This window comes from Petaurus breviceps, unplaced genomic scaffold (assembly GCF_028583685.1).
Source record: "Petaurus breviceps papuanus isolate PSGF00001 unplaced genomic scaffold, PetGlider_PUasm1.0 90879, whole genome shotgun sequence".
NCBI classification, from domain to species: domain Eukaryota; kingdom Metazoa; phylum Chordata; class Mammalia; order Diprotodontia; family Petauridae; genus Petaurus; species Petaurus breviceps.
In genome coordinates, this window is record NW_027187368.1 from 2,533,913 (window position 1) to 2,555,311 (window position 21,399).

Sequence of the window (21,399 nt, forward strand, 5' to 3'; positions counted from 1 at the left end):
TCTCTCTCTCTCTCTCTCTCTCTCTCTCTCTCTCTCTCTCTCTCTCAGACTTTCCTTGGAATTGGAATCCCATCCTGAGCTGGCCATATTCTCAGCAGACTGGCTAATTTCCATGATTACTAAAAATACTGCCCAGCTCAGATCTCTAGAAGATACACAAGGGAACCACAGATATAAAAGGAAAGAGATAAAAATAAAAAGGCAGAAAATAAATTGGTTCTTATAAATGTCCAGTGATCATTTTGTGGCCACCTTGTTCCCTTCCTATCATTGAAAGGTGCTATGCCTAACACTTCCTCCCAGAAGCCCTGAAGGTTTTACAGTCTTAGCCAGACAACTTAGACAAGTCTTAAGATTCAAATATGTCAGAGCTCCCGGCATTGACTGTATCCCCTTCCCCTCTTCTTCCCCCATCTTCCCCTCCCTCCCCACTCCTGTATCCTGCCAGTCCTGGTTCTACCACTTAACTTGCTATATGATCTTAAGGGAGTCACCCCCCAGTGCCTGTTTTTCCCATCTGTAAAATGGGAATAAAAATCCCTACTTCAGTGACCTTACAGGGTTGCTGTGAAGACTACATGAACAAATGTGTGAGGGAAATCCTGGGAAAAGAAGACAAGCATTATAAAAATACAGGGTGTTTTGTTATTATTAAGTCTTCCAGTGCTGAATTTGGTTCCAATTGAAGGGGGGGGGGAGTGGGGGTGGAGAATGGAGGGAGGGATGAAGAGCCTTTCCTGCTAGTAATTAATTCATGACTGTATTTTTTCCAAGGCAGAGGCTCGTTTAACAAACATCCATATGTTTGGGGCTTCTCAGTGCCAGGAAAAAGCTGAACTGGGACATTATATGGGGAATGCCTACATAGGAACTTCCAAAAGCAAGGGGAAGGGAACTCCTGGAAGAGGTGAAAGCAGTTTCTTGATCCCACCCCAGGAAACATGATAAATGTGCCAGTACTGAGGAAGGAAGCAGGGGGTCTCAGGCAGATCTGTTCCTTTCCTTTGTTTCAGGGTTACCAGTCTTTATGCTCTGGACACTGCCTGAGGGAATGGTAAAGGGCTTCTGCTGAACGCTCTGTTCTAGAAGGTTGGGTCCTGTTTTTCCCCCTGTTCTAGAATCTTGGGCCTCCTGGCTCCCCTTTCCTCTCTAGAATGTTGTGTTACACATTCCAGTCTTGCTTATTGTGATAGAAGTCTGTTTTAGGTAAGAGGCAAGGGTTTAGTGGTAGGGTACCCTCAAGAAAGTGCCTTGTCATTGGCAAATGGAAAGAAGGGCTATTTAGGCTAGCAAAGGATGTGGATCTGAGCCAGGGAGGCCAGGGAGCTTGCAGAGCAGTCAACCATGTCTAAATTGCATGATCATTCCCCTGGCTCTTGGCTTAAAATACTACTGACATCAATGCTTCCAGACAGACCCACATAATGGACAAGGATGTCATATGATAATTGGTGAGGGAAGAGATATAGGGCAGAGGCCAGATACTAACTGGCTGTGTGACCTTGAACAAAACACATCCCTTTCCTCAGCCTTGGTTTTCTTGTTGGTAAAATGAAAAGGCTATAACACAATGAACTCTAGAGTTCTTTCTAGCTCTCAAACTTTCTGTTCTTGGGTGCCTTCCACCTCTAACATTGTATGTTCTAACACTCTACATTCCAAGCTCTCTTCCAACTAACTCTATAATTCTGTTTTCTAAGGTCTTTTGTACCTTTGATTTCTCTGTCTCCAAAAGCTGTGGAGAAATATCAGAAATGAGTGCAAATCATTCACAAGGTATTAATTTCTTATTGGTTTAAATAGATTAAATCATTGACTACACCCAATGATATATGATGGGTAAGAGTTTCATCATTTTATGAATTACTGAAATTGGAAGAGACCTTAGAGAGGAAACTGATGGCTAGAGAGAGGAAGGGACTTATCCAAGTCCACATGGCTAGTAAGTAACAGTCAAGATTTTGAACCCAGGCCTTTTGACCTAAGTCCAGCTTTCTTTTCACTACCTCATCTTGCCTCAGCATTCAGAATACACTTGATCTATATAAAACTGTTTTAAAAACCAGTCCTATTATTTCACACTATTACTAAGTGTTTTTAGAAATCATGTTAAATAAGATTTTACTTGAAATTTTGGGTCCAAATTTTGTGTACAGTAAAGGGTTCCACTGCTTTAATGAGTCTGAGAGGAAGCGCTCTGCCCTATGTCACACAGCTAATAAGGCGAAATGGAAACCTGGGTGTTCTGATGTCCAGCTGAATAATAATCAGTGTCAAGGCACGTTTGTATGGGGTTTATATGGTTTACCAAGCAATTTCCTCAGAACAGTCTTTTGAGAGGGGTAGTATAAGCATTACTCTCTCCATTTCCTGGAGGAAGAAATCAAGCCTCAAAGATCTCACATGAGCATGGCCTGTTCTAGGCCATAGCTAATAAAGGTCAGCAGGAGGGACTCCAGCTTATAGCTTCTGACTTACTTCAAGTGTTTTAGAGAAGAAATTCACAACACTGTACCGGAACCAGATTATTTACCCAGCTGGTAAATATTAACAAAATAAATATAAATACAATGAAATGTAGATAACATTAAAATGGGGTTTTCTAAGTCAATATGCAGCCCCCCAGAAGCCTTATGGAGGTTTAGTAGCCCCCGTTTCTATTTGAGTTTGACTGTTGTTTTCAAGAATTGTAAGCAAAGTAAGTTAACAATGTTCTATGGCAACCCAAAAAGCAAGTGGGATCTTAAACTGCACTGAGAGGCATGGCTAGGGATTTGAGAGGCATTGATCAGAGCAAACTTGGAGCATGGCATTCATTTCTAGGTGCCTCACTCTAAGAAAGAAACTAGGGAGGATCTGGAGGAAAAAGACCAGGATGGTAGAGGGGCTCAGGATGGGCTGAAGGATCTGGGGATGCATAATCTGGAAAAGAGATGACTCAGGGTCTGGGGGGGGGGGGGAGAGAGACTTGATTTGTTGTAGGACACAATTAGTTGTGTCCAGCTCATTATGGCTCCATTCAGGGTTTTCTTGGCAGAGATACTTGAGTCATTTGCCATTTCCTTCTCTAGCTCATTTTTACAGATGAAGAAACTGAAGCAAACAGGGTTAAGTGACTTGCTTAGGGTCACACAGCTAGTAAGTGTCTGAGCCTGGATTTGAACCCAGGTCTTCCTGACTCTAAGCCTGGTTCTCTATGCACTGCACCACCTAGCTACTTACTCAAAAATTTAAAGTACTACACATATGTGTATGTGTTTGTTTAAGGGATTATACTTATTCTGTTCAGCTGTAGAGGACAGAATATTATACCCATGGCAGGTATAAAGAGGCACATATAAGCTTATAAGGAAAATCTTCATAATATTAGGAAAATCCACAAATGAAAGGGGATTCAGGGGGTTTCTTCCTACTGATAGTCTATATAGCCACTTGTCAGGTAGGTTTGTGAGGTGACCTCTGAGACCCCTCCAACCTCAGTAACTCAGTGAAGTACCAGACTCTTTCTATTCCATTGCCAGAGATAAGTCAGTGGTGCAACGTGTAGAATGCTGTGCCTAGAGTTAGAAAGACCTGAGTTCAAATCCAGTCCCAGACACTTACTAGCTGTTTGACCCTGGACAGTCATTTAACCTGTTTGCCTCAGTTTGCTCAACTGGTAACAGCACCTACTTCCCAAAGGTTATTGTGGGGTTCAAATGAGATAATATTTGAAGAGGACTTAGCACAGTACTTGGCACAAAGTGGGCTCTATATAAGTGCTTATTCCTTTCCTCCCTTCCTCACTATCCTGTCTCTGAAAATGAATCGACTTCATTAATGACAGTGGATTGTAGTAACCTCTTAGACTAGCCTAAAAAATGAGACAAATACTCCCAAAGCCAGGGCTAAAATGACCTGCTTTTTTTCTTTCCAGCCTTGGCTCACTGAGTGGTCATACTTCCCTTCTAAAGTTTGATCTCATTCACAGACCTTGGTTTCTAAGTCTAAGGAAGAAGTGTCCAGTGCCCACCTAGATTAAGCCTCAGGAATGGAATAAGCATTTGATGGCTGAAGTTCCCTTAATACACCTCCCAACCCCTTCTTGAGTGATTTGTCCAGTTCCTTCAAATGACAGCCATCTTCTCATTTTATAACACTTATTTAGGCTCGCCAAGTTGAAGGATGACTGCACAAGACAGATCTCTGAAAGCCTTCTATGTCACAAAAAGCTGGGGATTAATCTCTTCCTCATGGCTGGCCACCACTCCCAGCTCTTTGACTACAAACCCTTTTGCCTCTTCCTTTCCACAGTGGCAAGATGGGGTGAGTTCAGCAGCACAGAAGCAGTAGCTTCTCTCTTTCAGGGCTGGGCTCCAACATGCCTTCCTTGGTCAGAAGACTTTGGTCCTAAGATCATAGAATTCAGAACAAGAAGCTGCCTTAGATATCTTATGGACCACCAGCCCCCCTATTTTGAGTAAAAGTGACTTATGGTGTCATGAAAAGGATAATGAATTGGGGGTCAAAAGACCTAAATTCTCAACCTGCCTCTTTCTGCCAGTAGCTAATCATATGCTTGAGATCAGAAGTACATAGAAGACCCCACCCCCATCCCACCCTGGGGGTGGAGGGGTCCATGGATAGATTTTAGGAAGATCTGTAAACTTGAGTGTGAAAAAGGTGACATCTTTATTTTCACTAACCTCTGACTCCCTTAGTAATCCTATTTACTAAAAACATTATTCTGAGAAAGGGTCCATAGGTTTTGAACTGCCTAAGGGTCCCATTACACACACAAAAAGGTTCAGAATCCCCAGACTAGATGTTTTCTAAAGTACCTTTCAACTTGGAGGTTCAGGCTTTATGGTTTAACATTCATTCTATAATTCATACCCAGAGCCTTTCTTTCACTGTTCTTGGGAAATCTGAGCTTTCTTCCTAAGCCAGAGAATGCCACAGAACCAGATTTTGTTGATATAAAATTAGTAATCCAATGCTGCACCAATGCCAGTCTGACATCCAGTTAACACTGCTAATGTTCAGTATCGTTTTAGGAAACAGGTCCAGAGCCTGCCTGCAGGTAGGTGCTCTCCCACGTCCTTGCCCTCCGCCCTCCTCAGCGCCCTTAAGATTTGTTACTATAAAACCCAGGACAGGAAGTGACCCAGAGAGGTCATCTTTACCATGCCCCTGTCTCTGACCCTGTCCACATATAAGCCACAGGGCAGGAAGTGACCCAGAGAGGTCATCTTCACCATGCCCCTGTCTCTGACCCTGTCCACATACAAGCCACAGGGCAGGAAGTGACCCAGAGAGGTCATCTTCACCATGCCCCTGTCTCTGACCCTGTCCACATATAAGCCACAGGGCAGGAAGTGACCCAGAGAGGTCATCTTCACCATGCCCCTGTCTCTGACCCTGTCCACATACAAGCCACAGTCGAGGGGTCTGTCCATTTTTCTGGGCTGCCTGATTCCTCTTGTCAGAAGGTAAACGTTACATGCACACTGTGAGCTCACCAATGTGATCCATACACAGAAGCTGGGCCTCGGCCTTCACCTTCAATATGCCACATGACAGACCCAGAGTCAAACAAGGCCTTATAGCCAGAGTACATACATGAACGCTTGCATGTGGGTGCAGAAACTCCTGATGCTCCAAGCATGACGCTGAGTAAAGGAAAACGTGGGAATGGGCATGGTCCCCAGAGGCAGAGCAGCTGAAAATATTGCCGAGCTATCACAAAGCCACCAAATGCCTAAAAGTCTCTGGTCTCTCTAGCCCAAAATATGGGGCTCTCTGTCACAGGGAGAGCCTAGGTCTTCACGGAGGGTCCTCAGGTTAGAGAGGGCTTGGCTGTGGGCTTGGAATAAATGGAAATGTATTTGGAGGCAGCAGCTTCCAGGTTGAGAGAGAGACAGGCTGAATGGGTTGGCAAGACTCCTCAGGGGAAGGCAGAATCACAGGAAGATTGGATGCAGCCTGAGAAAGCTCTTAGGTCACTTAAATGCCCATTCAATCTCTAGAGGAGCTGGTCTATAATATAGAACTTACACGCCTTGGCCTGCTGTGGGGGATTGGCTGGAGGAGTGAGAAATCCAACTCGTTCTGCCTATGGGCATCTTGTTTCTGTGTTTGGGAGCTTATCTGGGTCTAAGGGAAGGAAGCACGGTTTGGGGAAGGGAAGCAGGTGGGAAGGAGGGTGAGTCTGGCTGAAAGGCTTCAGGAGACAAAATGCTCCATCCCTTCACCTCTCAGGGAAGCAGCATCCTAACTGGGAACTGACATGAGCACTTCCAGCAGAGCTTGAACATTAAGGGGATGGCATCTGTCATAGAAAAAAAGGACCCTAGAGAGGCAGTGCCCACTGAGTCAACCAAAGGTCATAAGAAGGCATGCCTTTGCCTACAAAGATATGCTCTGAAACTCCCATTGCTATGTCAGCTTTCTTTCCCTCCTAAACCTATCATGTCAGTCACCCATCCTCCCCACCCCCCAACCTCCAACACATCCCCAGCCATGCTCAGATCATCCAAAAGAGACATGAGGAAGGAGGGGGAAGGGAACAGCTTTCTTGACTGGTCTATAGAGGTACTGCCAACCCAGGAAAGATTCTGGTTTAGACAATTCTCCCATCTGCCTCCCATCATAAGAGGAAACATGACCAGGAGGCTCAGAGGTAGAAAGGACTAGCCACACACCTTGAGCTGCCTTCTTTTCTCCCTAGCAACTCAGAACCCTACTTAGTGCAGATGTGACCCCAAGAATACATGCATGTTCCCCTTGCTGCTTTCACCTCCCTCCTTCTCCCCGACCCAGTCGCAGAGGGTGAGCCACTTCATCATGTTATGTCACTATTCTCCAAGTTTCCCTCAAGGACCAATATGACAAACACCCTTAGGTTAGAGACCAAACGTACTTCTGAAAGACTGGTCACTAGTGTGTGTAATGGAAGCAAGGCACTCAGAAGCATTATAATACCACCCAATGAAGCAAAAAGGAGTCCCTGCTCAAGATCCAGGGTAACACAGAGAGCAGAGTGAACACTAGGATCCTGACTTTAAGAGAAGACTTCTCTTGGTGAAATCACATTCTTCTGGGTCTACCAACGTCCTTGCCCCCGGTGTCCATATCTCTCTAGGGTCCCAGAAGTTTGTGGCATGTTCTCTCTATCCACTGAGGTTAAGGGAAGGTGAAGGCACTTCCCCTCTTTCCCCCACCACCAAAAAGACAACAAAACAGCCTGCCACTCATTGTGTGTATATATACATGGACTTCCAGTCTGAGCCTAATAACCCCAGCTTTTAAGGACTTGGATAGCCAGGGCTCTTAATGGCAGGGAGACAGTGCAACAACCCCTCTCCACACCCCACGCCCCTACACATACACCACATTTTTTAAAAAGCCATACATGTCTTTCCATCTACAATTCAGCCAACATGTGTCTATCTGGATCTTCAAAGGACAAAATAATTAAAACAAGGAAATTCCTTTCAACCTTTGTTCCCTTCTACCACCTGGTCTTCCAGGTTCTCATCTACAATACTTCCCCTTCCCCCCTCATCTCTGTGCTGAGCCCCCCTTGAAAACCCTAAAATCCTTCTCTCAGTCTAGTCTTTGCCCCATACCTATCAGAGACATTCTAGGTACCAGAGAAGGGCTGGAGGGTGGGGTAGCTAGCAAAGGGTCAACACAGACTTTCTCCCAGCCCTTTGGGGACCAGTGGGGAGGGGGGAAGAAGGGCTGGTGCCAGAAGGGTACAAGAGAGGAAAATGAAAAAGGGGCTGTTAATTTTTTTTCCCACTCCAATCACGGAGCTTTCTCTGTGCTAGTCCTGCAAACCAAAGCCCAAAATCTCAAACAGTATACGGGCCCAAAAAGTCCCCTGCTTTTCCCCCTATCTCCAATACCATTCAGGGGTCAGACTTGTAAGGGGGAGGGAACAGGACAGAGAGACAGCAGAGGTTCTGCCATCTCCCTCTTGGGATGGACCAGGACCCAAGGAAAATAGGAAGGGAAGTAGGACTGAGAAGGGGGAAGGGGAGGCTGATCTTTGTACCCTCCTGGCCAAGTCACCCATTACTAGACCCTCTCTGTGCCACTTCTCCCCAAGTCTCAGCCAAAGGTCCCCTTTCTGTCTAAAGTCCCCCAACACAGGTACCACTAGTGACAGTGCTGGACCAGGCATGGGGCAGGAGGTCAGCAGAAACTCCAGATGCCTCTTTCCAGCCAGGCTGTGACCCCAGAAAGACAGACTGGAGAAGAGGAACAAAGAAGGTGGGACCAAACACACTCTCGAGGTCTGGGTCCCTTTCACCTAGACCCTCTATACCACCTTCTCTAAAACCAAACCAAAAGCCTTGCTATTCCTCGACCTCCCTCCATTCCCTTCCAACATCAGTGTCAGGCTGGAGGTGGGGGCCAGTGACCATCCAATCACCTACCCCCCCCTCACACACAGTGCCCCCCTTCACCCCCTCCTCCCCCAGACACCGCCCCCTGGCCACTGGCTGGGCTTACCTACCTCTCATTGTCCGTGCTCCGGAACCCAGGGAGGATGTGGCGGAAGCTGTTGTTGCGATCGAGCCTGGGCTGACTCTTTGTCCGTTTGATGGAGCCTTTGAGCCGGCGGCTGAGGAAGCCCTGCGGGCAGGAGATGAGGAGAGCAGGTTAGCCCCCAGCCCTCCCGGACAAGAAGGGCAGCCCCGGGGGAGGGGGCCCGGAGGGAGGGTACTCCCGGCTCCCAGGCTCCCTGGCTCCCGCCCAGCCCGGGCCAATGCGCATTGCTGTCAGCAAGGCTTGCTCCGGCTCTAGCTCCAGCTCCCGGCTCCAGCTCCCTCGGAGGGCTGGATCCAGCCCACATCTGCTCCAGCCGACGGCCAGCCGGGCGACGTAGACGGGAGACTCCCCTAAGCCTCTGTTGCCATAGCAACCACCAGCCTGAATAGCAGATTGCAACTAGGAGGGGAGGGGAGGGGGTGGTCTCTGGGTGGGGCAAGGGGAGTCTGGTACCCCCTGCCTCTGCATCCCCAATTAGTGTCTACGTGTGTGATGAGGGGGAGAAGGGCCACAAGAACCTATAGCATAGTGGGGACCACTGTAGCCCCCATTCCTTACTTCTGAACCATTTCATCAAATCTTACTGAAATGAGGTCATGGCCATTCAAGGAGGCTCAGTGGACAACAGGCTCCCTACCTAATGAAAACTCAGAGGGGTTTTCCTTCTTCCTCTAAGAGCTGGACGATCCTCTCAACTATCTAGGTGGAGGCTCTGAAGGGTAGATGGGAACTCTTAACAGCTGAAATCCTGGTTATGCAGACAAAGCAGGGAGTTCATTCTAATTTTGCCACTAATTCACTGTATGACCTTGGGCCAGTCATTCAGTTCTACAAGGTCTCAGTTTCATCTGTCAAATGAGGGGGTTGGACTAACATTCTATGTTCTTAAGATCTCTTCAGTCTGTGATTCCACGATTCCAAAAGGGCTATGAAATTTGAAAAGACAAAAATCAGGGGAGAGAGGGCGGAAAGGACAGCCTTCTTACTGTATCCTTACTAGAATGGCAAAGTAGGACCAGGATGGGCCTAAGAATATCACCTCCAGTCCATGCTTCCGCCCAGCTATAAATATTCCATTTTCTCCTCACAACAACCTTAGGAGTTAAGTGCTATTATTATTCCCATTTTACAGATGAGGAAATAGAGACACAGAAAGATTAAGTGATGTGCCCAGGATCACATAGCTAAGAAGTATCTGAGGCAGGATTTGAACTCAAGTCTTCCTGATTCCCCATCTAGTACTTTATCCACTACATTCACAGCTAAGATATTAATTGGTATCTATGGGGTCTGTAGCATAAGGTTAAAAGGGGGACCCTTTTCCTTTCCACATTCCTTTAAGACTTGAGATCCTTCCCTTTGAAAGGGAATCAAGTCAAATGTCACTTCCTATAGGAAGCCCCCATTGATCATTCTCCCCTCTTCCCCCAACCATGGAAATGTTCTCTCCTTTCCCTAAACTCCATTATAATAATAACACCAACTAGCATTTATATAATATTTGAAGATTCACTAAGCACTTTACATTCTCTTTATATAACTAATTTTTACTCTCACAACAACCAGGAGGCAGCTACAATTATGATGAGGAAACTGAGGCAAACAGGGTTAAGTGATTCATTCAAGGTCACACAGCTAGTAAGTATCTGAGGCTGGATTTGAACTCAGGTCTTCCTGCTTCTAGGTCCAGAGTGCTATCCAATGTTCCTCATAGAGGGCTGTCATAATAGTTTGAACCTATCTAATTGCACTTTCATAGATTGTCTTGTATCATCAGAGGATCATGGGACTTAAAGCTGAAGAGCTCTTAAAAAAAAAATCTAGTCTAATCCCTTCCTTTTATAAGTGAGGAAGCTAATCCAAAGCTGTTCAGTTATTTGTTCAAGGTCACACAGAGTAGAGATTCAAATCAGGGCCCTCTGCTTCCAAAACTCCAGGGCTCTTTTTACACTATTCATTCTCTATACTTTTCTCTAGGTGAGTTTTATTTCCCCAACAAAACCGTGAACCCAATGAGAATAGGGACTGTGGCAGTCATGTTGTGTCCCCTACCATACCTAGCTAAGTAAATATTTGTTAAATGATCACCTGTACCAAATGAAAGACTTATGAGGTTTGGGGCTGGGTATGTTGCAAAGACAGCTGTCTACTCAATCAAACCTAGGTCATCTCCCATCAGTTTCCCAGGGAAGTTCCCCTAAACCTGATGAATCTGCTCTGAGCTGCCAACGTTTCACTGGCTGACACATAAATTTTCAGTTATCAAGGGATACCTGACCAAGATGGTGGTGAGAAGCCAAGAGGAGATGGAGACAAACTCCAAGACTGATCCAAATATTAGATATGTTATGTGGATCACATATTGCCCCACAAGCCAAGGAGATAACGGCACCACTCCAATGAGCTATTTGTTTGTTCTGAAGAGTTAATGTTCTACATAATCTGAACATTAAATTTCCTCTATATGAGTAACACAATAAGAAATATGAGGTTTATGATAGTCCTTGTGATGGCCCCTGCTGCTGAATTGCTAACAGAACTCAGGCAGGCACAAGGCATGGCAGATTTGGGGAAAAATGACCATAGTTCTGGGGCAGCTAGATGGCTCAGTAGATAGAGCATTGGGCCTGGAGTCAAGATGAACTGAGTTCAAATCCAGACTCAGATACTTTCTAACTATGTGACTGAGCAAATTCCTTACCCTTTTTTCCCCTAGGAGGCAGTTGGATGGCTCAATGGATAGAGTTCTGAGTCTAGAGTCATGAGAACTCATTTTTCTGAGTTCAAATCTAGCCTCAGAGACTTACTAGCTATGTGACCCTAAACAAGTCCTTTAACTCTGTTTGCCTCAGTTTCCTCATCTGTAAAATGAACTGGAAAAGAAAATGGCAAACTGTATTTTTGCCAAGAAAATCTCCAATGAGGCCATGAAGAGTCAAACATAACTAAACAACAATACATGTGTGTGGCGTATACAGAAATATGCAGATTTCTCCCTTCTCATTCTATATTTAGGAAAATTAGATCTACAAGAGATGTGTGACTTGTATACTTATCCAAGGTCACACATCTAATGAATGGCAAAGCCAGAACTAGAACTCGGGTCTTCTGACTCTCAGGCCAGCGGTCTTTTCTAGACTGTTTTGGTCAAACTTAATTATTAATTCTAACATAGAAGAGGCAGATGTCTTTATGTCATATTTACAAGAGACCACATATATCCCTAACAGTCATTTTCCTTTCCTCCTACCTACTTCAATTTAGAATCTCTCAGGAAAGGCAAGGGCTGTCAGAGTTTGGGTAGTGAAGTATATGGGAGGGTAGCAGGCCACAGAAAGTAGGGGGGGGGGGGGGTTTGGGGTGATGGGAGGTTCCTTCACCTGTCTGGAAATGTGGTTCCTACAACTTCTGTCCTAATGGGAGCCCAGGCCAAATGAGCAACTATAGCTGTCTTGGGAATCTACTCCATGGAGTGAAGTCACATTTCATCCCCAGGTTTCCCAGCCCTAGCTCAGTATACCAGGATCTACCATTTGGTTGATGAATAACTGCCCAGGACAGAGGATCCTCCAGTCAGCCTGGGTTAGAGCTCTGGGGGTCCAAAAGCCTCTTTATCAAGTAAAGAGGCAGTGGGTTCAGGGAGGTAGTGGAAAGAACACTGGATTTGAATCAAGAGACCTAACTAGGAAACTTACTGTGTGACCTTGGGCAAGTCATTTCCCTTTCTTTGCCCCTCATTTTCTTCACCTGTAAAACATGTGGGGTAGGCCTCGATGATCTTTAAAATCTGTTCCACGTTTGAATCCTTAGATACTATTCCCCATTCTGAGAGGAAATGCAACCAGTGTTCTCAAAGGTATTCCACAAAAAAACAAGGCAAGCCCTGATAGTCCAGAAAACAAGAAGGGTTGAATTTTCATGAGGGACCTGATCATAATGAATTTAATTATCTTTAGTTAGGCACTTTTATGAAGTGCACAGGGTCTCCCTTTAAGAAAATCCACTAGACATAAATCCACATTTACTAGCCAGGCAAATTAGGAAAGTAACCACATGAAAGAATAAACCCATATATAGTTCTGTTAAATCAGGAGTTCTTAACATGACCTCTTTGGCAGTCCAGGGGAACCTACAGTCCCTTCTGCAGAATACTGTAGGTTTACAAAGGAAACCAATTATGTCAAAATAGTGTTATCAAATTATTAAAAGAGAACAAACTCATGTGTGGCAGGTTAAGACCTTCTGCTTTAAACAGTAAATGCCCAGAGGGCAATGACCAACAAAAAGTCAATGTTTAGGAGTTAAGTGCTATTCAAAGGTTCACCTGTATAAACTAGAGAGCCTTCCTACTACCCACTTGTTCTCCTACATGGAATGCTTCACTCCCTCCTCTCTGCATATTTCTAAATACATGTAAAATATACTTAATATATTTTAATAATACATTAAATATATAATATATAGGTTAGTGAGAATGATATATGTTTATAAATAGATAATACATTTAATATATGCTATATTTTAGCATATGACTAATATATAGGTTAATGAAAAGAAATATATAGTACATAATAATTTAATATATGTATTATATATTTGATGTATATAATATACACATATATTTCATATCCAAGTGTAGTGTCCCTGAAATCTTTCCATGGATCCTTTGGTGGGGAGGGGTGACTATTGACCCCAGGTTAAAAAGCACTACATTAAAATATAAAATGTAAGGGATGGAAAGGACCTAAAAACACAGTTAAGGCTGGAAGCAAGTTTTTAACATAGGCTGTTCTCTTTACTTCTGCCTCTTAGAATCCTTAGTTCCCTTCAAAGCTCATCTCAATTGTCTCCTCTTAAAAGGAACCTTTCTTAATTTTCCCAGTTGTTTCCTCCTTAATAAAAAAAAAAGAATGACTACATACTGACTTCGTATAAAAATGCTGCATTTATTGGACTGTACTTGAAGCCTTTCAAGCCTAGTCTGACTAGCTGCCATTCTCTTTGAAATTTTGTGGTCATGACCCCAGCTACAGGGGGAAATATTTACTGTTCCACCAAAACTGCTTGGAATAACTGGAAAGCAGTCTGGTGGAAATCAAGTTTAGACCAATACCTTTACACCATATAATAAGATTAATTCTAAATGGATACATGATAAATAAAAAACATAAAAAACAAATTAGAAGAAAAAAGGATGAAATTTCCTTTCAGATCAATGTATAGAATTCATGACCAAGCAAAGGACAAAGAGGATCACAGAAGACAAAATGGACAATTTTGATTACATAAAATTTTAAAGGTTTTGCACAAATATTACCAATGTTGTTCAAATTGGAAGGGAAACAATAAAGTGAGAAAAAAAATCTATATAGGAAATTTCTCCAATAAATGACTCATTTCCTTAAAAAGTTGATTCAAATCTGTAAGAATAAGAGTCATTCGGGGTGGCCAGGTAGCACAGCAAGTAAGAGCACTGGCTCCTGTGTCGGGATGACCTGGGTATCGAATCCGGCCTCAGACACTTAGCACCCACCCAGAAATAACTGGCTGTGTAACCTTGAGCAAGTTACTTAACCCCAATTGCTTAAAAAAAAAAAAAAGAATAAGAGTCATTCTCCAATTGATACTTTGTTCAAATGATAGGAACAGGAAGTTTTCAAAGGACTAAATCCAAGATATCAATAGCTACATGAAAAAAAAAATTGCTCCAAATAACTAAGAATTAAAGAAATACAATTTAAAGCAAATCTGAAGTTGTTTATTCCACCCATCTGGTTGGCAAAGATGATCAAAAAAGTATAATGACAAATTTTTAAAGGAGCTGTGGGAAAATAGACATTTTAAGGAACTGCTGGTAATGAGCTATGAATTGGTACAGTTATTCTGGAAATCAATTTAGAACACTATCCGAAATGATGAAAGGGATGGTTTCAAGAAACTTGGGAAGACTTGTATGAACTGATACAGCCTGAAATGAGTAAAACCAGGAGAATAATGTATGTAACAAGACTTAAGAACTCTGGTGAATGCAATGATTAATCATGATTCTAGAAAACTGTTGAGGAAGCATGCTACCTACCTCCTGACAGAGAACTGATGTATGTAAAATACAAAAGAAGACATATATTTTTGAACATGGCCAATGTAAGAATGTTTTGCCTGACATTATTTGTTACAAAGGTGTTATTTTCCTTATTGTTGGTTGTTTTTTTTTTTTAAATCAGGGGATAGGGGAAAGGGAGGAAATAAATGCTTGTTAACTGAAAAAACTTTAGGGGCGGCTAGGTGGTGCAGTGAATAGAGCACCAGCCCTGGAGTCAGAAAGACCTGGGTTTAAATCGGCCTCAGACACTTAACACTTACTAGCCATATGAACTTGGGCAAGTCACTTAACCCCAATTGCCCTGCCTTCCCCCTTCCAAAAAGAAAAAAAAAAGCCACCCAGCAAAAAAACCTTTAAATAAATAAAAAAAAAAAAACCCAACAACCCACAATCCAGAATAACCCCCATACCACAATGAGGTATCACAGTAGGATTTCAATATAAGATTGAATTTCAATATAATCAGTGATTATCATTATAACTGAGATATATTCTATTCCTTTTCATTCCATCTCCTGATTCAATGTCTGTGGCTCTCAAAACTGAACTTCCTTCCTTCCATGGTCTGGGTGGTTACCATGACAATTAGAGATGAATGGTAATATTACAGTTGTCCTATAGGTATTGCTATCTAGAACAGGATATATTTAATCAAGCACACAAATGATGCAACATATGATTATGCATTGAATTAAGTGGTTCAAACAATATGTGATATAAGAGCAAACTCAAAGGAAGGAGAGAGCAGTGTGAGCTTGGGCAGTTGGGAAGGGCTTCCTAGAGGAGGACACATTTAAGATGGTCCTTGAAAGCATAGGTAAGACTGAAGAAAAGGAGAGGCAAGAAGAAGGCAGAGTGACTTGATTACCATGTGCCATGGGGTAGTGACAGAGATGGTAGCCAGAAAAAAGAAGTATCATCATCATCAAAGAGGATCACAGATCCTCCTGCAATGGAGTATTTCAAAGCTGAACAATGAAAGTATAGGGCATAGGTAGTACACCAGAGTAAAGGGTCTAAGAGTTAAGATCACAATGAAACATTGCTTTTTTTCTATTTCCCATTGTTTTTTATAATTCTCTTTGCCAGAAGGAACCAGCACAGCTCTCATTACCAGATTGGTGGGAAGAAATGAGACTTTTGAGGATTGTGAATACTTACTTGGCAGAGCTAATGAGTTGTAGAGACTTTGGGGGGGAATAGAAACAGACCCTCCAGGGGGCATTAGCTGTCATGGGTATACCCAGGGATCCCCATCAAAGGCAAGGAAGATGTCTGGAGAAGCTATGGCCCTGAGCCAGTCAGACAAAAGCCCATTTCTCCCAGGGCTCAAAACAAACTTCCCCTGGAATCTCTGCCCTTGATTGTCATAGGAGGGTTAGACTAGATGTTGGCAATGCCAAAAATGTCCTCTGTCCTCATGGAATTCTTTTTAAGAAATATAATCTAAAAAAATCTCACAATATAAACAACAAATGTGTGTGGGCCCTGCTATAATTTAAAAAAAAAACCCACAACCACTACAAATAACTGAACTCAGGATCACATAGGGTTACAGTTAGAAGGGAGTGTGGAAATAGTCACACTGTTCCAAATAAAGAAGTCTCTGTTTTACAACCAGGCAAGTACTTACGATAGGAATCATGGTATAATGGATGACTCAGAATCAGGAAAACTTGGTTCAAATACTAGCTATGACAACATCCTAGCTGTGTGATGACAGGTATATCACTTAACTTCTCTGAGCCCTGGTTTCTTTATCTCTAAAAAGAGGACAATGTCTGTAATACCTTCTTCATAGGGTTGCTGTGAGACTCAATTGACACCATGTATGTAGAGTACTTTGTAAACATTAACAAACTTAATAAATGCTAGTTGTTACTGTTACCATCTAGTCTAACCACTCTATTTTACAAAGACAGAAACTAAAGCCGAGTAACAAGAATGGCTTGCCCAGCCATGGAGCCGGAATTCAAACCCTCATCTCCTGAATCTCATTCCATCATCTTTAAAAATATGGGTTCTTTTGTGTGTGTGTGAAATGGAGCAGGGAAGAAAGAGTGAATTAACAAATCTAGTGGCAGAATAAGAATGCAAGAGGCAGGAGGTTTTGAAGATAATGTCTTTTAGTTGGGGCTTAGCCAAAAAGCTCCAAAAGTGGACATGAATAAAAAAGAAGAAAAGATCATGCATCTTTTGCATTTGTAGGGATCATTTTGCATATTTTACAGGAAAAAGATATGTAGAAACACCAATAATGAATGCATGACAGGGCCTGCAATAGTAACAGAAGTCAGTCAGCAAACTGACCCTAGCAGAATTAGGAAGTGAATGGCTAGTTGGGATAGAGGGGAGCTGCTGCTCCCTGCTTTCATCTTTCCTCATTTGGTCCCAGAATCTCAGGGCAAAGGCTGAGACAGATCCTTGTTTCACCATGTTTCTCACTGAATAGACCTTTGAGATCATTTCATCCGAACCCCTCAATTTACAGATAAGAAAAATTAGCCCCAGAGAACAGAAAAACCTGGATCCAAGTCACACAATTACTAGTTATAAACAGATTTAGGACTAGCACCTCTTGGTCTTGACACCAAGTCTAGACCTCTTTCCCCTATATTTAGTTATTGGCATAGCTAAAACTGGTTATCCTAGTAGGGAGTCACTGGAGGACTTTAAGAGAAAGCTCGATCACTATTGGGAAAACTGCAGAGGGGTTCTTGTTCTGATATGGCTTAGACAGGATGTCCTTTGGATGTTGATTTCAGCTATCAGATATCAATTTCTTGCTGTTCCTCAACTAAGACACTCCATCTCAGCACTAAGGACACTTCCACTGGCTATCCTGATCACACAGAATGTGCTTTTCCTCTTCCTGGTCTCTGCCTCCTGGCTTCTCTGTCTTCCTTCAAATCCCAGCAAAAATATTGACTTCTATGAGGAGCCTTTCCAGATCCTTCTCAATTCTAGAGCCTTCCCTCTATTGATTATTTCTAATTTATTCTATATTTAGCTTGTTTGTACATAGTTATCTGTATGTGTTCCCCCCCCCACATTAGACCATCAGCTCCTTGAGGGCAAGAGCTATCTTTTGTCTTTTTTTGTATCCCCAGCACCTAGCAACATGCCTAACACATAGTAGGCTCTTAATAAATGTTTACTAACTATATATGCACATATTAGTAACACAGATAAACACATAAGGTTTTCCAGACTAAGACCATACACACATATAAATAAATACACATGAGGTTTTACCTCTGACTGGACTTTCCTCTACAAAGCTCAGTAATGGGGGGGGGGGAGCGGGGAATGTGCTAGGGACTGCCAAACCACAAAGGTTCAAATTATATTTTCAGACTACTGAGGCTCCCAGACTTTTTTTTAAAAATGAATTATATTATAGCAACATCTGCCTCAGATTTCACTGAATATGAAATAGAACGAGTAATGTTTGAGCTCTTAAAGAAAGAACCCCACCCAGTCACTGCCAACAAGTACTGCCAACAAGTGCGTACAGAATTTTCCTGTTGTTTTGCTGTTAAGATGGGTAGCAGTTTACAGTGATGAATGTGCTAGGTTCTCTCACACCCTGAGATCTTGTCTTCACAGCTTTAAAGAAAGGCTCCCAGGTCCCAAGCAGCCTAGATTGCAGGCTGCTCCCTCATTTCTCCCAATCCCCAACTAGTATACACTTTATGTGTAAGAGGAGAAGGAAGCCAACTAAATTTGCCCTTTAAGGGGTGGAGATCTACCCCCACTTAAAAAAAAAAAAACTCTTCCATAAGTTTATCACCTTGTTTGAAATTCCACTATTAGAGTTTCATTCCTTTGAGCATGTAGGCTTTCTGTTCTCTAAAAATGTTTTATTAAAATGCAAATACCCCATGATTGGGATATGCCAGGATCCATAAATACTTTGGTGGGGATGCTCTAGCAGCCTGCTAAGAGTAGGGTCCAGTGGGATCAAAGAAGTCATCTATTTAATCTAATCCCAAACAGAAGCCCAGAGAGGAGTCATACCAACTATAAATAGCAAAGGTAAGATCAAAAGCCAGATCTTCTGACTCTAGACACATGATGAAATGAGGGGCTTGTCCTAGGCCTTGCCTCTGCTTAGAGTCTATAAAGCTCGATGTAGAAGGAGGTGGCCATATGGAGGGATTAATCCTCCCCTAATGCTGAATGGGAGTAAACAGGTAGAAACCCCCCAGGTTGCTGTCCTCCACCCTCTTCTCTTCTCTCTCTATACTATTTTGCTTGGTGATTTTATTAGTTCAAAAGGATTCAATTACTATCTCTATGTAGATATATTTGTCAGATCTACTGATCCAGCCTTAACCTCTCTGATGAACTCCAGTCTCGAATTTCCAACTGCCTATTGGACTTCTTGAACTGGCTATATTGTAGACATATTTAAACTCAATTTGTCCAAAACTGAACTCATATTTCCCCTCTCCTAATACTCCCTTCTTTCTAAACTCCCTACTACATCTTCTCAGTCACCAGGCTTACATCCTCAGTGTCATTCTTGACTTCTCACTGTCTCTCTCTCTAACCCCTCACATACAATCAGTTCCCAAGTTCTATCATTTCTACATTCGTAACATCTCCTGTATATGCCTCTTCTCTTCTCTGACACTGACCATTCTGATAAAGACCCCATCACTTTATTCGTGGACTACTGAAGTAGTTTTCTGAATGGTCTTCCTGGCTCAAGTATCTTCCCAGTCCAGTCCATCCTCCACTCAGCTGTCAAATGATCTTCCTAAAGTCCAAGTCTAACCCTGTCACCACCCTATTCAACAAACTCCAGTGGCTTCTAGGATCAAACATAAAATCCTCCATTAGGTTTCTAAAACCCTTCATAACCTGGCTCCTTCCTACCTTCTACCTTCTTCTTCCCCCTCTCCCTCCCCCTACATGATGACTTAAACTCCCCCTCCTCATCTTTGCCTCCTGGCTTTCCTGGCTTCCTTCAAGTCTCAGTTAAAGTCTCACCTTTTTCAAGAAATGTTTTCTGGTCCTCCATAATCTCAGTTCCTTCCTTCTAAGACTCTCTCCAATTTATCCTGATTATGTTGTTTGCATGTTGTCTCCTTCATTATATTATGAGCAACTTGAGAGCAGGAACTGGCTTTTTTTTTTTCATTTATTTTTTTGTTTTTTGCCTTTCTTTACATTCCCTGGTATATCGTAGGCACTTAGCAAATACTTGTTGACTGACTTGACTTCTTAATGGTAGAATGCAGTGTTAGAACTGGAAAGTACCTTACAGATTACCTAGTTCAACCTCATTTTGCAGATGAGGAAACTGAGACCCAGAGATGTTAAGTCATTTGCTCAAGGTCATATATAGCTAGTTAACGAAGGAGTCCTGGGACTTGAACTCAGATGTTCTGACTTTTAATCCAGTAGGTTGTTTTTTTTTTCCTTTGAAACACTGGGAAGTGATGATGACTCTTTGGAAACTATATTTGATTTCTACCACCCACCAGATTTGGTCTGCTCCAACTCTAAAGGATACAGATCACATTACTGTCACCTGACACTTAAGACTAAGAGCCTTCAGGACAAGGAGCAAGCAACCTGATTTTGGTCTCATTTGCTAATGAGTGGGACAGACTAAGTGCAGGGTCAAAGGCACTCAACAAATTTTGTTGAATTATTCAGGAGGTAATTTTCACTAAGAGGGAAGGAACATCAATGCAGTGGTTGAAAACCACTCAAATATGAGGAGCCATTTTTTAAGGTTAAAAAAATGCACAAACCCTTGCCCTAAACAGTACTTAAGGCCCATAGTTTGGAAATGATTACACCAAGGAGAAGAGCAACAGAGCATAAAAGTTGAAAGCTAGCACTCCTGGTTTCTTCAAAGAATCTGGGTTCTAACCCTGATTCTGCCACTATTTTGCTACGTGACCTTAGGAAAGGGACCTTCCCCCTCTGAGCCTCATTTTCTATCATTATGACATGACATTAGATTGGATGATTACCAAGTTCCTTTCTGGCTCTAAATCATGACAAAATAGAAAGAACATTGATATGGAACTGGAAAACTTGTATTCAAATCCTTACTACCCTCTGATTTGGGGGAAGTCTTAATCTCATCTCACAAGAATATTAGACTAAGTGATCTCTAAGTCCCCTTTCATCTCTAAAGTCCATGATCCTATTTAAAAAAAAAAGTAACATATGTCTGCTTCCTCATCAAACTGAATTAAGAAACATGTTATTACCTCATCATACTCTGAGTGATTTGGGTCATCTGAGGGGAAGGTATTTCACCTGGATAAGGCATATTTTATCTGGAAGGGATATCAGAAGACTTACAGGAGTCTTATAACTTGCTCTTCACCTTGCCACCACACACACCTTTCCAGTCTTGTTATACCTTGAATTCCTTCACATAGTCTGTGTTCTAGTGACACTGGCCTCTCTGCTTTCCTTGAGGAAGATACTTTGTCTCCCAACTTTGGGAATTTTTGCTGGCTGTTCTCTATGTATTTAAGTTAAGTCTTGAAAGAAGCCAGGTGTTCTAAGAGGTGTAGGTGAGGAATGATCATTCTTGGTATGAGGGATAACCAATGTAAAGACATGGAGGTGGGAAATGGAGCATCTTATGTGAGAAATTCTCTTTGTCTCTGCCTCCTGGCCTCCCTGGCTTCCTTCAAGTCTCAGTTTCAGGAAGAAACCCCACCTTAATGCTAATGCCTTACATCTGAAATTGCCACCAAGCATCTTGTTTGTACATAGTT

At 42.7% G+C, this 21,399-nt stretch overlaps 1 protein-coding gene across 12 annotated transcripts in view; it reads right to left on the minus strand.

Moving 5' to 3' along the window:
- The window catches only part of DAB2IP (DAB2 interacting protein), a 324,396-nt gene that overhangs the window by 150,564 nt on the left and 152,433 nt on the right, over positions 1–21,399 (minus strand). For 11 of the 12 annotated variants that reach the window (XM_069073764.1, XM_069073763.1, XM_069073766.1 and 8 more), the window contains one exon: positions 8,507–8,625. In XM_069073764.1, the coding sequence (XP_068929865.1) occupies positions 8,507–8,625 (119 nt within the window). Of the gene's footprint in view, positions 1–8,502; positions 8,626–21,399 lie in introns of all 12 variants that reach the window. The other variant, XM_069073765.1, reaches the window with a different exon arrangement.